The sequence below is a fragment of the Candoia aspera genome, chromosome 8 (assembly GCF_035149785.1).
Source record: "Candoia aspera isolate rCanAsp1 chromosome 8, rCanAsp1.hap2, whole genome shotgun sequence".
Classification (NCBI taxonomy): domain Eukaryota; kingdom Metazoa; phylum Chordata; class Lepidosauria; order Squamata; family Boidae; genus Candoia; species Candoia aspera.
In genome coordinates this window covers 74535873-74548896 of record NC_086160.1, presented here as the reverse complement: position 1 = coordinate 74548896, position 13024 = coordinate 74535873, and the positions used below count along the sequence as shown (strand labels likewise).

Sequence of the window (13024 nt, the reverse complement as noted above, 5' to 3'; positions counted from 1 at the left end):
TGGACAATTCAGTTCCATAAAAATAACAACACGTGTTACTCACTTTCCTTCTATAAGCCACGTGCATTTTGTTTTGTACTTGTAATTGCCTGGCCCGTCTGTTACGTATCCTGAAGGTCCAGTAAGCCTGTGAAAAGAAACTAAACATGTGGTGTTCCATTTTGATTCACACTTCATTCCCCCAAATATGCACTAGAAGGGATGCCAAATAAATTGTCAGGATTATTACCCCTTCTTACAAATCGATGATGCAGTTTTACTTGGAATACAGTGCAGAGTTCTGGCCCATGCAACTCAAAAGGAAGACTAGGAAATGCGCAGAACAGCAGGAAAAATGATCAGAAGGCTCAAGCAAAGAAATAATGGGGGGGGGAGAGCAGGGGGGCTGTTGCCAAACCTTGAATTAAGCCTAATGATGGGAGCTTCGTGCAGTGCATATTTCAATTATAGAATTTGCTACCAGGAGATGCAGCGACAGCCACCAACTCCATAGGATTTATAAGCAGAATGAGTTTAGAAGGGAAGACTATCCATTACCACCACGACCTGTGCTAACAGGAAGAATTGAGTTACTGCATTCATCTGCCTGGGAGCATCCTAGAGGCAGCTACTCCACCATGCAGAGAGAATCCTGGGGTGGTGACAAGGCCTTGAAATCAAAGGGCTTTTTCAGGGCTTCTCTTAGACCAGTGTGTCTCAACCACAGCAACTTTCAGATGTGTGGACTTCAACTCCCAGAATTCACCAGCCAGCATGGCTGGCTGGGGAATTCTGGGAGTTGAAGTCCACACATCTGAAAGTTGCTGAGATTGAGACACACTATCTTAGACCCTCATGCTGTGCAAGGCCAATACTAGACTTCCATTTTGAAGGCCAGTGAGCAAATTCTTCCAAAAGCTTGAGATCCAGTGAAATGCTTCCATCCTAAATAATCAGTTAACAGCTCTATTCAAAATTGTACACCCGGTCACTCAATGCTGCCGTTGGGGCTACACAGACACCCCTCAAACCATAGCTCAACTGGAGCAGCCAAGCCACCCACCTCACTCCAATCCAAGTCCAGGTACGTCAGAACCCTGAACTTCTCTTCCTTCCTAGCAACGAACGTAAAATAGTAATAAATTAACTGTTCACACTACCCAGATTCAGTTGATCGGGCAGGATGCTCCGTTTTGCCCATGATAGCAATTTATTTGTTTGTTTGTCATATTTCTCTACCACCCATCTGGCATATGACGACTCTGGCAGTTGTACATACAACGGCAGTTACAAAGTGATACCAGACTTTACAGAGGAAGCATGCTACGAAGTAGGATTATCTGAAAACTATTCAGCCACAGTTGGATGCAATAAAGGTTCTGAGCCTCAGCGAGGGGCAGTGCCTAGTCAACCTCATCAGTGCTCAGAAGCTAAGCAGAATCCGAGCTGGTTAATATTTGAATGAGAGACCACCGACAAATGAAGGCTGTAAACAAGAACGAGGAGGGCAAAATAACATCCTGGAAGATGCCAATGACAAACCACTTCTGCACTGTTGACTGCTAAGAAACCTCCATGGATGTGCCACTAGCAAAGGAACTCAACCTGAAAGAGGTTTTATCTGTAGTCCCAAGAGCAGTGTTCCTCAACCTTGGCAACTTCAGGATGTGTGGACTTCAATTCCCAGAATTCTGGCAGCTGAAGTCCAGGCATCTGAAAGTTGCCAAGGTTGAGAAACACTGCATATGAGCAACATTTAACACTCTTTCTCACAGTGGAAAAGCTTGCTAGGTATTCATACTGGATCACTAGATTTCTTCAACATTTCCAAACTGGAAAGAGGAAGACACAGAGAGCCAGCAGTTGAACACGCTGGGACATGTCACCGGAAACATCTGCAGGTAAAAAGCTTTGGTATCAATGAACCACCACAGAAAGTGTCTAGTAGTTGGTAAGGAAAGTTTACTCTGGGACGTGGATAGTATGGGGATGAAAGAAAATTATAATATTGTTTAGAATGGGCTTTGATTCACAGCCCAAACTATGCTTCACTTGACAGTATTAACCACAGTACATTGCTGGCCCTCTCTAACCCATGACTTTTCTAATTCTTTGCCAGCTTACAGAACTGAGGGAAGTCCATTCATTTGGTACCACATTTCCTGGCATGAAATAAAATTATCCCACCAAAGGACAAATTCAGATTCTGGATGGTTCCGCACCACTGCAGAACTTCATCAGAGTATTTAGAAGAACACAGATCTTTCAGCTGAAGCAGAAGGAGCCGAATGCTCAACAGCCCTGAAAAAAAATCAATACAAGAAGGCACATGACTAAATGCAGATTCAGATGCTTAATTTGGCCTTGTTTTCTCTAACGCCTGACCTTTTGAGAACAATCCACATCTTGGAATTGAAATGCATGAGAGCACCCGAGTATCAATTCCACCAATTCCACCGGTGCCCTGCTGGTAATCGTTAGCAAACAGACTTTAGTAGCTCAAATAAACCTTGTCTGCACAAGAAAAGATATTCGGCGGTGTGCCTTCCCCTCAAACAATGTTACACAGAAATCATTAGACCTGCCTTATACGCAAAGCAATTACTGTTGCTTACACAGGAGAAATAGCACCAAAGAATATCTCCAGCCCTCAAGGAGAAAACCCAGTGCTATAGAGAACATTCAGCTTCTAGGCATATTTCACCTGTTCAGACAAAAAGGACAAACACACCCTTGTAAGCTATCAAGCACAAGTAAATTTCATCCGACTGGAAAAGATTTCTCACTTTTGTGTTGCTTACAATAGCTTCCACCAACCCAATCCCTCACAGCTAGGCCGATGTCTTTTCAGCTATGCTGATGGGAGCCCTCTGAAGGGCACGAAGACCGTAGATTGTGCTAATGCAGTCTACTAATTGCATTTTTTAAAGAGGTGGATGATCAAAATCAAGCCTTTAGCCAAGCTAACACCTGGAACTGTTCTCAGCCTGAACGAAGTGGCCAGCTGTCTTCTCTTGGATAAAGTATCTCAAGCCACCACAGCTGTTCCATATGCAGCCAGCTACCACTTCACATCAAATTTAGGACAAGGTACAACAACAAAGGAGTCTGCTGCATTGTTGAAGTTCTCTGAGCTTCATTTTTGAGTTGCAGATATTTTATTACCCTGCTAGGTAACATAAGCAGCGCAGGAGTTTTGGAGACGTGAGACTGGTTGGTTGACAAGGTTGATCATCTTGAGGTGATCATCTCAGGATGGCCAGAGGCCTAGGAAAAAAACTTGGTAACAAAAATCAGGAGGAGTCTGGTAGCTCCTTAAAAGAGACAAAGTTTGTGAGCTGCAACTCAAAAAGAGCTCAAAAATGTGCTGCAGCTCACGAAAGCTTCAGCCTTTTAACAAAGTTTGATAGTCGAAAAAGATGCTAGCAGATTCCTCCTGGTTTTTGGTTACCATAGGCTAACATGGCTCTCTTTCTCTAAAGTAAGAGAGGCTGGAGGGACTGGAAGTGTTTAGCCTTGAAAAGCAAAGGGGCGTGTGTGTGTGATAGCAAGTATCTAAAAGAATGTCACATAAGTGATGATCAAGATCTGTCCTCCATAACTTCAGTGGGTAGGAAAAATGGATTTAATTTAACAGGAAGGCAGATTCTGAGGTACATGGATGTAGCCCAGAGCTTTGTTTGGGGAAAAAAGGGGGGGTGGTATGGCAGGTGACTCCTAGAGAAGGGCCCTGTTGACTACAGGTAGTCCTCAAGTTACGACCACTCATTCAGCAACCGTTCAAAGTTACAACAGCACTGAACGAGTGGTACTTACAACAGGTCTTCAAAGTTCCAGCTGTTGCAGCACCTCCACAGTCACATGATCGCGATTTGGATGCTTGGCAACCGGCTCACCTTTATGACAGTTGCAGCATCCTGCAGTCATGCAATCGCCATTTGAGACCTTCCCTGCCAGCTTCCCACAAGCAAAGTCAATGGGGAAGCCGGCAGGGAAGGTCGTGAGTCTCTCCTGCTATTTTTCTCCCGAGGAGCCCCACTACAGAGTATGAAATCCCAGGGATCTCATACTCCATACCACTCCCTCACCCTCACTCCACAGTGCACGCATGCCTGTAGCAATCCCCCAGCTGTCCATGATCACTAGCGCCTGCCCGTGGCCCTCGCTGGCCCACTCGCGGCCCCGGCCGGCCTGCCTGTGCTCCTTGGCCCCTGTCTGTGGCACACCCACCCCCCACGGCACCCACGCTCCTTGCCTGGGACTACGCCTCTTCCCACTTGACGACCCACAAGATCCTGGGTTACAATGGCAACTGGGACTACTGCTGAGATTGCCATCGTACCCCGAGGACTACCTGTACCGTGCATTTCACAATCAGAGGGCTGGAAGGATCCTGGAAGTCTCCTAGCCCAACTCCCGGCCCAGGGTAGCCCCAGCCCTCCCAGGCAAATGGCTGTCCAACCTTTGCTGGGAAACTGCTTCACAGCTCTCACATTCAAGAAATTCCTCCTTATTTTGATTTTGGATCTCCCTCTATACATCTTCACCCATTAGTTCCTACCCCACTCTTAGACACTATGGAAAACAAATCAACATCCTCTTACGCTGTGTTTCTCAACCTTGGCAACTTCAAGCGGTGTGGACTTCCAACTCCCAGAATTCCCCAGCCAGCATGGGAATTCTGGGAGTTGAAGTCCACACCGCTTGAAGTTGCCAAGGTTGAGAAACACTGCTCTTACCTGTGACAGATTGCACTGGCTGTTTTGGCAGCTGCAGCACACCACTGGCTCATGTTTTATTTGTGGTTTACCTGCATTTGATTGCTATTCCAAAGGTGATGTTTTAATCCTGTTACTATATACTGGAGTGTACGTTGCTCGGAGTCATTTTCAGGTAAAGCAGCATATCACCCCAGTAAACAAAATTAAACAGAACCTTCATTAAGGAATAAAAACAAAAATCTCAGCAATTATTCTTTTTGTATATGGGTGCAAAGAATCTAGTCATTACCTACAGGATATGACAACACCCACAACATTCTCTGAAAGTCCCAATACCCCCAAAATGCTATCTCTCCCTGAACTTTAAAACAGGTACTAAAATCAGATGTTCTCAAAACAATGTACTAGTGGCATACCTCCTGTCTAATTAACTTATTCTAAAAATAATTGCTCAGGGTATACAAACATTCTGGCATACTATTATTATTGAGCGAAGCCAGGAATGTACACACATCACACACTGATTTTTTTCAGTATATTCTTACCAAAAATTCTCCACGCCATGTCTGTCTGTCTGTCTGTCTTGAAACAACTAATCTAGAAGGAGCTTTTACTAGTATCACAACATTTAAATCAACACAATTAAACTTCTAAATCCATTTCAGATGCCTATGCATGTCTTCCAGTGATCTGGGCCAAACGGTTTTGTTTTTGTTTTTAAAAATGTTAAATGTAAGTACATCTTGTTTTAAAAAGCATTTCCTTGTCTTTAATACAAGGTGGACTGTTCCTTCTAAAATGCATCTTTGGCATAAAATAAGATTGCTTTTGGCTTCCAAATAATGGTTTTACTTATTTGCAAACACAATTACTGAGTAAAATTCAGCACAAGCTGATAAAGTTTCTTTAGACAAATGGCAGGTTAAATTATGGGACATCAACAGTACTTTGGATTAATAATTACATCCAGTTTGTAAAGCAATGCCCACCTAAAGTAACTAGTCATATTCTGAAATAAGTAATTATTTGCTATTTATCTTTCCCTCTCTGCATGATGTAGTTGTGCAGATGAAACTCTGCTGACAGATTATCAAGCCATTCGGGGGTTGAGCAAGATTTAGTTCACTGAGACACCTGCATTCCTCTTGCACAGCCCACGACTGGCCCAGAAACTATTTAAGTCCAGAGCCCTGTTCAGTATGTAACTTTTTTTTTTTCCAATGTCAGGCTTCTGAGATCTGGCCCGCTATAGGCTGCACTTTCACGGAATACATCTGACCATCAAATGCACAAAGGGGTATGAATGAGAAAACAGATACATAGAGAGGCTGAAATAAAACATCCGGAACCCACCATTAAACAAAGTACTTTTGATTAACTGAGAATTTAGTACAGTGCAAACACAGTCAAGTCTCCTCTAAGCTGAGCTCAGTTCCTGGTGACTCACAGGGATACAACATAGATGTAATTTTCCATTGCTTTCTTCAGGGTTTTTTTTAAACTTCCTAGGCTAGCCTACAGTCTTTCTCCCACCTGAGTGCTAACCAGGGCTGATCCAGTTTAGCTTCTAGCCTACATCAGCCAGGTCCCACAAGGTACTACAATCCTGGAAGAGCTGTGCTGCTTGCCAGTGTTTCCTAAGCCAATTAAAGGTGCTAGTGATAACCTGTAAGGCCCTACATGGCTTGGGGGTGGGTTATCTGGGAGACCGCTTGCTCCAAATAGAAACTGCCCCAAGGTGCGTCAGCTGACAACGCATGCAGAAAGATCTTCCCTGCTGTGATGGGTGGCATGAGGAGGTCCAAGCCGAGCCTTCTCTGAGGGAGCTGCTCTCCTGTAGACTATCTTACTGCCAGAAACAAGAATGGCACCCTTAATCCTTACAGTCAGACCGTTTTGGAAAAGCAGGCTTTTTTGGAGAGTGTTTGGCGGCTCAGTAGGGCATATGCCTGGGGTGGATGACAGCACTTGATGACTATGACATGGTTGACTGTGACCTCCTTTAGTTACCTGTACATTTTCTGCTTTTGTAAGTCACTTAGATTTGGATAATTGAACCAGCAGAAAAGCACTTGCAAATAAATATGCAGACAGGAGACATTCTTCTGTAACACAAACCACAAGCAGCCCTTGATTAACAAGCAAAGGATGTACTGGCCTAGTTGAATATAAAAATCCATGGTTTAACTTGGATATGCATGGGCTTATCATACACTCTTCTCCCTTTCTTCCTACCTTCACATGCAAGAAGAGAAACAAGTAACTTCTATCCCTCCCAATCCTGCATTTTCCATCAATTCAAATCTTAATTTAATGTATTATCTGCATTAACCCATGATGCTAAGGCCCAGTCTTTTATCTCTTCTTGGTTGATCTACGTCACATATAATGCTAAACCGTAACAGATGCACACGGATATCACATTAAACCCAAAGCAAGCAAACCACAATATGGTTTAGTATTGTGTGTGAACCGGGTCACTGCCTAGTAACCAAAACAAGTCTTGCATGAACCACAATTTCTCATAATAAACAATACAGAAATTTTTCATGTCCTTCCCTTGTGTGAAAAAGAAGCTTCCTGCAGCTTGTGTGCCAAATCATGTTCTGTACCAACATCTGAGGCAGGCCAAGCTTATTACGGATTTACACTGCCACAATCCCACTAAGGATTGTCACTCTGAAGTTAGAGACACGTGTTCTGGGATGGTAACAGCTTCTAGTAACGCTGATCATCATACTGTGCAAGACTGTGCAAAGGGACAATAGGTCTCAGGCATATAACAAAAACAGGAAAAGATACCACTCCATGTCCTTGGAGAAATTCAACAGGGACAAAGATGAGCCAAGTTTCAAACGTCATTTCAACTGTTTGTCAGATCCCCCCAATCAAAGGTTTCACAGAAACCCTTATCGGGGCATCTACCATCATTTCCTTCTCCAAGGAATGGAATCTGTGTCGCCAGATGGGAGGGGGTGTGAAGTTGGAGCGTGAAGTGGTTTATTATGGCTATGGAGGACATCAAGGACACGGGGCTGAGATATACCAGGAATACGATCTGGATGGGGGGTGGGTGACATGGTTTCATGGGAAAGGGGACTAACTAAGGGAATGTAGTTTTTAAGTTAGGTTTGAGCGGGAAATCTTTATTCGCAGCTTGCCTTCTGTACCGTTCATTACGCTTCATTAAAACAGTTAAAGGAATCCCAGCCTCCTGATTGTGATTGTGTGAATGCTCAAATGATCAGGTGCTGACATTAAGCTGCGAATCCCATCTTTTCGAAAACTCTTCCTGAGCTAGTAATCAGCTGAGAGTTGACGAACCATGCCTAAAGACAGAAAATCCCGGGCTAAGCAGCCATCGCCTTTACCATCATCGGAGAGGACAGTGCTGTATGCCAAAGTGGAAGAAGAAAAAGTTGAGACAGAGGAGAGCTTGGGGAGTGGGGACAGCGAGTGCGAGATGGAACCCCAGCTCAACACTACGGAGTTGGAAAGTGCCCTCCATTCCCTCAATTTCGTGAGAGAGCCTCGGACGCCAAGCGTTATCATAGAAGAACCACAGATGGGTCCTTCCCAGGCCGGTGCCAGAGAGGAAGAGGGAAGAGCCGCTCCACCCGTGGAGGCACAAGTAAGGGTGCAGAGTCCAGGGTCGCATGGGACCATTCCAGACCCCAATGGAACTCCGCAAGAAATGCAGAGCCTGGAGTCGAGGATGTCTGCTATGGAAGTGGTGTTGCAACAGGTATCGAGAACCCTGGAGACCATGGCGTACCCTTGGCAGAAATCTCAACTCAGCTATCCAGAGTGGTGTCGCTGGACTCACGAGGAAGACGGCGTACCCTAACCCCAACCCGGGGTTTCAAATCCCCAGTGAGGCGCCGGCGGAGTGGAGGCCACCCAGAGAGCCAAGGTGACTGGGGGACAGCTCTGCCCAGCGGGGCGACACCGACTGCAACCCCGAAGGACATAGTTCGATGGAGACCCACGACAGTTGGCATTCTTCTTGAACAACGTGCCCATATATATGAAGGAATATGAGTCTTGCTTTCCCACTGAGTACAAGAAAGTGAGCCAGGTAGGCGCCAGACTCCGGGGATCTGTGGCGGAGTGGTTTGTGCAACTGCACGATGCCATGGCCCCAGAGCTGAACAGCCTGCGTGACTTCATGAGGGCACTGAGAGACCAGTTCGAGGACCCACTCAACAAGATGAGGGCAAAGACAAGTATCCAGCAACTTAGGCAAGGGGGAAGGACCGTGGCAGAGTATGCCATGGAGTTCAAAGCTCTTGCCGGAAAAGTTATGGACTGGTCGGAAACCACTAAGATTGATTACTTCAAAGGGGGCTTGCAGCCAGAAATCCTGAGATGGGCGCTCTGCCATGGAGACCCCACTTTAAAAGAATGGATCTGCCTAGCAGGGGAGGTGGAGAATACCCAATACCAATTCCGTCAGCAACTCCGAGCACAAACGTTGGGAGAAAAAAAAACGTAGCCCCAGGTCAATTTCCCTTCACCCAGCGAAAACTCTTCCGTGACGAGGAGGACCAGAAAGACCAGCCAGGGAAAAGAGGCAGCTGTTTCAAATGTGGGAAGGACACCCACAGAGCAGCAGAATGCCCATGCAGGGAGTCAGACGCACCAAAGGAGCAACCAAACTGGCTAAAACCCCACCGACTAGATGCAAGGCAGCCACTGCAACGGCGCTGGCCCGAAAGGATCCAGAGGTGAAGTCCCTGATTGACTCCAGCGAAGACTCCGAACAGGAGGAACTGGAGCCAGCAGGAAACGAATTTCACCTGTTCTAAATCGTGCCCGCGAGCAGGTGGAAACTCCAGGGCGCAACATGCCTATTTAGGAGATAGACGACAAGGAAGACCCTTTGGTGAGTGATGATTGCCCCACCTTGCTGGTGAAAGTAGAACTAACAAACTTAAGAACCCGGCACAAAGCCAATCTGACAGCTATGTTAGACTCGGGGTGCACAAAATGTTTGATACACCCCGCCCTAATTGACACACTGAGCCTTAAAACCAAAAGACTTGAAAATCCAATTATTTTTACTCAGATGGACAGTTCAGTTGCCCACGGGGGACCCATGGAATTCCGGACTGAGACTTTGGCCATGAGGTTGGGGGGGCATAAAGAAACTTTGCAACTTATTGTAGCCCCCTATTGCCAACTATTCTATCATCCTGGGGCTCCCGTGGCTAAAGAGTAGAAAGCCACAAATCAACTGGGACTCAGGTGCTTTATTGTTTAAAAATGGGGCTGGCAACCTCTTTACTGTACCACAACCTGGGCGGAATGTAGCCAGCACCCTTCTCAACCACACCCCTGCAGCAGAACCTGTGGCACAACCTGACGTTCCACCCAAATATACAGACTTTCTTGATGTGTTCAATGAGAAAGAGTGTGACCAACTGCCTCCTCACAGAAACACTGACTGTGCCATTGAAATTGACTCAAAGGCTAAACTACCTAAGCCAAAAATGTATGCTATGTCAGAAACTGAGAAACAAGTTCTCAGGGAATTCATTGACAAAAACTTAAGAGAGGGGGTTCATTGAGCCTGCCAATTCACCTTTGGCAGCCCTGGTGCTCTTCCGGGCGAAAAAGATGGCTCTCTGAGACTCTGCACAGATTACCGTGGAATAAATGCCATCTCAATAAACAATCAATACCCTCTCCCCTTAATAAAAGACATGCTATCATACCTATCGAAGGGAAAGGTATTCATCAAACCTGACCTCAGAGAAGCCTACTTTAGAATTAGAATTCGGGAGGGGGATGAATGGAAAACAGCATTTAACTGCCCTCTAGGTTCCTATCAATACAAAGTCCTCCCATTTGGGTTAGCGGGGGCCCTGGAGTGTTTACGCAATATATCAATGAGGTTCTCCATGAGCATTTGTACAAAGGGGTCCTGGTTTACTTAGATGACATTTTAATCTATTCTGACAACTTCAAAGACCACGTTCAGCTTGTCAAGAAAGTCTTGCACAAACTGAGAGATGCTAAGCTGTATGCCAACCTCTCTAAATGTGAGTTCCACAAGTCCCAGCTGGACTATTTGGGCTATCGTATTTCTTCCAAGGGGGTCGAAATGGATCCTGCCAAAGTACAAGACGTCATGGGGTGGGAACCCCCTCGCACCAGGCATCAACTTCAAAGTTTTCTAGGCTTCGCGAATTTCTGTAGAACTTTTATCGCCCAATTTGCTCAAATTGCTTTGCCTCTAACTGACTTGTTGAAAACTAGAGCGAGGGGGGAAACCCGGAAAGTTACCTCCCCGGGGGCTAGACTGGTCTGGACTTCTGATTGTCAAGCAGCTTTTGACCATTTAAAGCTTCTTTTTACTAGAGAACCCATTCTGGCTCACCCAGACCCAACTTGCCCCTTTATTGTGCAAGCAGATGCTTCTGACTCAGCTATCGGGGCAGTTTTGGTTCAAAAAGATGAAACAGGTTTCCCCTGCCCCTGTGCATACCTCTCATGCAAATTTTCTGACTCTGAGTGCAACTGGCCCATTTGGGAAAAAGAAACTTTTGCTGTAAAGACTGCTCTCACACATTGGAGGCATTTGCTAGAGGGTGCTCGTTATCCCTTTGAGGTTTGGACTGATCACAAAAACCTCCAAGCTTTACAAACCCCCAGGAAATTGAATGGCAAACAAATTCACTGGGTTGTTTTTTAGCCGTTTTAATTTTACCCTAAATTTCCTTCCTGGCAAGAGGAATTTTCTTGCTGATGCACTTTCTCACTCCCACAATATCACACTGCCCAAACTCGAATTGTAGACACAGTTTTCTCTCAGAAACAGCTTGTAATGGCTTGCATAAGGCGCAAACAAGCAGTAGCCAAGAAAGTGAAAGTGCAGGCTGACCTAAAAGAGGAACTGCTTCAGGCGCTCCCTTAAGGATCCCTGGCTACAATGTCACAAAGCCCAATTAACTGAAATTGACAACGTCTGGTATTGTAAGGGCAAAATCTATGTGCCTGAGTCTCTTTGCCAGACAATTTTGCACCGTTCCCATGATATTAAATCTGCAGGTCATTTTGCCTTCACAAAAACTCTCCACTTGGTGAGGCGCCAATTTTGGTGGCCCTCCCTTCGTGCTGATGTACAGTCCTATATCACATCATGCCACATCTGTGCCCAAGCGAAGAGAAAGGGGGGGAAACCGCAAGGACTTTTACAACCCGTAGCCTCCCCCAAGGCGCCATGGATTTTATTGTGGATTTACCTGAGAGTAAAAACAAGACTGTTATTTGGACTGTCATTGATTTGTTTTCCAAGCAGGCTCACTTTATACCTTGCGCTAAAATCCCAACTGCTCAGCAATTAACCAAGCTATTTCTCACGCATATCTATAAAATTCACCGGTGTCCCACACGTGTAATTTCCAACAGAAGCGTCCAATTTACTTCCAAATTTTGGCGGGCATTTTTGAAATTAATTGGTGTCCAGCAATCCCTCAGCTCGTCAAGCCTTCCGCAGACGGACGGAGCAACTGAAAGGGCTCAGTCTACTCTAGAGCAATTCTTATGCTGCTATATTAGCTTCCAACAGGACGATTGGGTGGACCTCCTTCCTTTCGCTGAGGTTGGTTATAATAATGCAGTTCACCAAAGCACTGGGTTTTCCCCTTTTCATATTGTTTATGGCCAGGACTTTGTTCCAATACCTGAACTTCAATTGCAATCCTTGCCTGACTCCTCAGTAGCCGACTGGGCTGCACAGATTGCCACTAATTGGCCAGTCATCCGCCAGGCATTAGATCGCACCCATGAAACTCAGAAAAAGTTTGCTGACCGTCACAGGCACCCAGAGTAGAAATTTAAAGTGGGTGATCTTGTTTATCTCTCTACCAAATTTTTAAGCTCCCAGCAACCCTCAAAGAATCTTGCCCACAAGTTTGTTGGACCTTTCCCCATCACAAAAGTGATTAATCCTGTGACTGTTCAATTGCAATTACCCCCCACCCTCAAAAGGCTTCACCCTGTTTTTCATTGCAGCTTGCTGAAACCTGCACCGGAATGTTCTAAGTGGCACCTGCCTGCAGCAACCCCTCCACCCATCATGGTCGATGGCCATCAGCATTTTGAAGTTAAAGACATTCTGGACTCTCGTTTATTTCGCAAATCTTTACAGTACTTGATTCAATGGAAGCATTTTCCAGATCCTGAGTGGGTTAATGCATGTCATGTTAATGCTCCTATTTTAACCAAAAAGTTTCATGCAAAGTGGACAGTGTCAGCTGCTCTATAGCAGGCTGGCTGGCATTAACAACTCATTTTTGTCTGGCAAAAAAAAGGCAATT

General features: G+C 45.5%; 1 protein-coding gene across 2 annotated transcripts in view; it reads right to left on the bottom strand.

Moving 5' to 3' along the window:
- Window positions 1-13024, bottom strand: part of ATRN (attractin) — a 197649-nt gene that overhangs the window by 143339 nt on the left and 41286 nt on the right. For both annotated transcript variants that reach the window (XM_063310528.1, XM_063310527.1), the window contains exon 2: window positions 44-127. In XM_063310528.1, coding sequence (XP_063166598.1) covers window positions 44-127 — 84 coding nt within the window. The remainder of the gene's footprint in view (window positions 1-43; window positions 128-13024) is intronic.